Source organism: Merops nubicus, unplaced genomic scaffold (genome assembly GCF_000691845.1).
Source record: "Merops nubicus isolate BGI_N331 unplaced genomic scaffold, ASM69184v1 scaffold29167, whole genome shotgun sequence".
NCBI lineage: Eukaryota > Metazoa > Chordata > Aves > Coraciiformes > Meropidae > Merops > Merops nubicus.
Window position 1 is genome coordinate 1 of NW_008620050.1, and position 2,323 is coordinate 2,323.

General features: G+C 65.2%; 1 protein-coding gene across 1 annotated transcript in view; it reads left to right on the forward strand.

Moving 5' to 3' along the window:
* Positions 1 to 8: 8 nt before the first annotated feature.
* Positions 9 to 2,323, forward strand: part of LOC103776497 (putative helicase MOV-10) — a gene marked incomplete at both ends in the record, with an annotated part of 2,537 nt that continues 222 nt past the window's right edge. Inside the window, 9 exons of the mRNA XM_008944007.1 lie at positions 9 to 41; positions 129 to 232; positions 424 to 521; positions 605 to 724; positions 810 to 922; positions 1,008 to 1,130; positions 1,207 to 1,398; positions 1,522 to 1,596; positions 1,680 to 1,805. Coding sequence (XP_008942255.1) covers positions 9 to 41; positions 129 to 232; positions 424 to 521; positions 605 to 724; positions 810 to 922; positions 1,008 to 1,130; positions 1,207 to 1,398; positions 1,522 to 1,596; positions 1,680 to 1,805 — 984 coding nt within the window. The remainder of the gene's footprint in view (positions 42 to 128; positions 233 to 423; positions 522 to 604; positions 725 to 809; positions 923 to 1,007; positions 1,131 to 1,206; positions 1,399 to 1,521; positions 1,597 to 1,679; positions 1,806 to 2,323) is intronic.

Here is a 2,323-nt window from a genome sequence, read left to right on the forward strand (position 1 = left end):
CCAGCTCCAGGAACTACCAGGAGGTGCCTGCTGATATCAGGGTAGGTCCCTGCCCCTCTGCGCCGCACCCCGTGGCACATCTGGGCTGGAAGCCCCTGGGCAGGTCCCACTGAGCATCCACATTTCAGCCCTGCTGCAACTGGGACGACAGGCAGAGCTGCTACGTGTACCCGAGCAAGGAGCACCTGGGGCGCTACCGGGTCCTCATCACCACGCTGGTGACGGCGGGAAGGTCGGAGGAGCTGGGATTGTCCCCAGCACCCAGGGCTGCCTCGCAGCTGGGCTCTGAGGGCAGCCCCACGGGGCGCAGCGGGGAGGGAGTGTGGAGGGGGCAGGCAGCAGCAGGGACACCTCCTCTGCGGGAGGATGCGGATGAAAAAAAGCCAGGGATGCCGAGGCAGCCTCACTCCACCTCTCCCCCAGGCTAGTGTCCGCCAGCTTCCCCCCCGGGTTTTTCTCCCACGTCTTCATCGATGAGTGTGGGCAGGCGGTGGAGCCGGAGAGCGTGGTCGCCATCGCAGGTGAGTGGGGTCTGGCTGCTGTCTCAGGGACCAGAGCTGCCAGGGACCCCCCCCGGGCCCCGCTGAGCTCTCCCTCTGCCCAGGGCTCCTGACGGCCATGGACCAGGAGACCAACCCCAATGGGGGGCAGCTGGTGCTGGCAGGAGACCCCCAGCAACTGGGCCCCGTCCGGAGGTCGCCGCTGGCCATGGAGCACGGCTTGGGTGAGTGGGGAGAGGGGTGGGAGCACTGCCGGTGCCCGGCGCCGAGCGGCCTCGCAGGGAGCCACGGGGGTCTTGCTGGGCACAGGCACCTCGCTGCTGGAGAGGCTGATGCTGCACAACCCGCTGTACGCGAAGGGGAGCGGAGGGTACAACCCCCAGTTCGTCACCAAGCTGCTCTGGAACTACAGGTGGGGCCAGGCGGGCAGGGCTGGTGCTACTCTGCTGGGCACTCCTCTGGCGGGCACACCTGCTGCCCCAGGATGGGGCTGGCGCTGCCTGGCAGTCCCACGAGGCCATCCTCAGAATCCCCAACGAGCTCTTCTACGACAGCGAGCTGAAGGCCTGCGAGAGCCAAGAGCTCGACGTCCGGAGTCTGTATTGCACCTGGGAGGAACTTCCCAAAAAAGTGAGGGGGGCAGCAGGGAGGGGGCGCAGGGGGAGCCCCGAGCCGCAGAGCTGAGCCCAACGCTGTCCATCCCCAGGGCTTCCCCATCATCTTCCACGGGGTTTGTGGGGAAGATCAGAGAGAGGCCAAGAGCCCCTCCTTCTTCAACACGGCTGAGATCGAGGTGCTGGTCTACTACCTCAAGAAGCTGCTGCAGACACAGGGCAAGAGGGGCTGCCCCAGGGTCTCGCCCAAGGAGATCGGCATCATCTCTCCCTACAGGAAGCAGGTGAGGAGCTGGTGGGCAGAGGCTTCCCCGGGGTACGGGGGTCACTGGGTCGGAGGGGCAGCCCTGGGGCTGGAGGCAGGGATGACTCCGTGGCGGCTGGACGGTGCTGTGTGCCTCTCCCAGGTGGAGAAGATCCGGAAAGCCATCACCTCCCTGGACCCCGTCCTGCGGGCGCTGCAGGACATCAGCCTGCTGAAGGTGCGGTCCTGGGCAGGGTGGGGAGAGGAGCCCACCCTGCTGCGAGGGTGCCCCCCGGCCCTCACGAGCTGTGCGCACTCCAGGTGGGCTCTGTGGAGGAGTTCCAGGGCCAGGAGCGACGCATCATCCTCATCTCCACCGTGCGCAGCTGCAGCGAGTACCTCAAGCTCGACGAGACCTTCAAGCTGGGCTTCCTGAAGAACCCCAAGGTACCATGCTGCCCCAGGCAGGCCCCTCGGCACCCCCTGCTCCCCTCCGGCGTCCCACAGGCAGCAGGGCTGCTCCTGGTACTTGGCACCACAGTGGAGCTGTCTGCACCCAGGTGGGGCTGGAGAGAGGGCTGAGAGGTGCTGCTGCAGGGGAAAGCCCTCGCTCTGCAGTGCTGGGTCCAGCTCTGGAGACTTTAGAACAAGAAAGACATGGACCCGTTGGAGCAGGGCCAGAGGAGGCCACAGAAATGAACAGGGAGCTGGAACCCCTCTGCTGTGAAGCCAGACTGAGAGCTGGGCTTGTTCAGCCTGGAGAGGAGAAGGCTCCAGGGAGACCTTCTGGTGGCCTTTCAGGACTTAAAGGGGCCTGTCAGAAATCTGGGGACAGACTTTTGAGCAGGGCCTGTTGGGACAGGACAAGGGGTGATGGTTTGAAGCTAAACCAGGGAGATTTAGACTAGAGAGAAGGAAGGTTTTTACACTGAGGGTGGTGAGCCCCTGGCCCAAGTTGCCCAGAG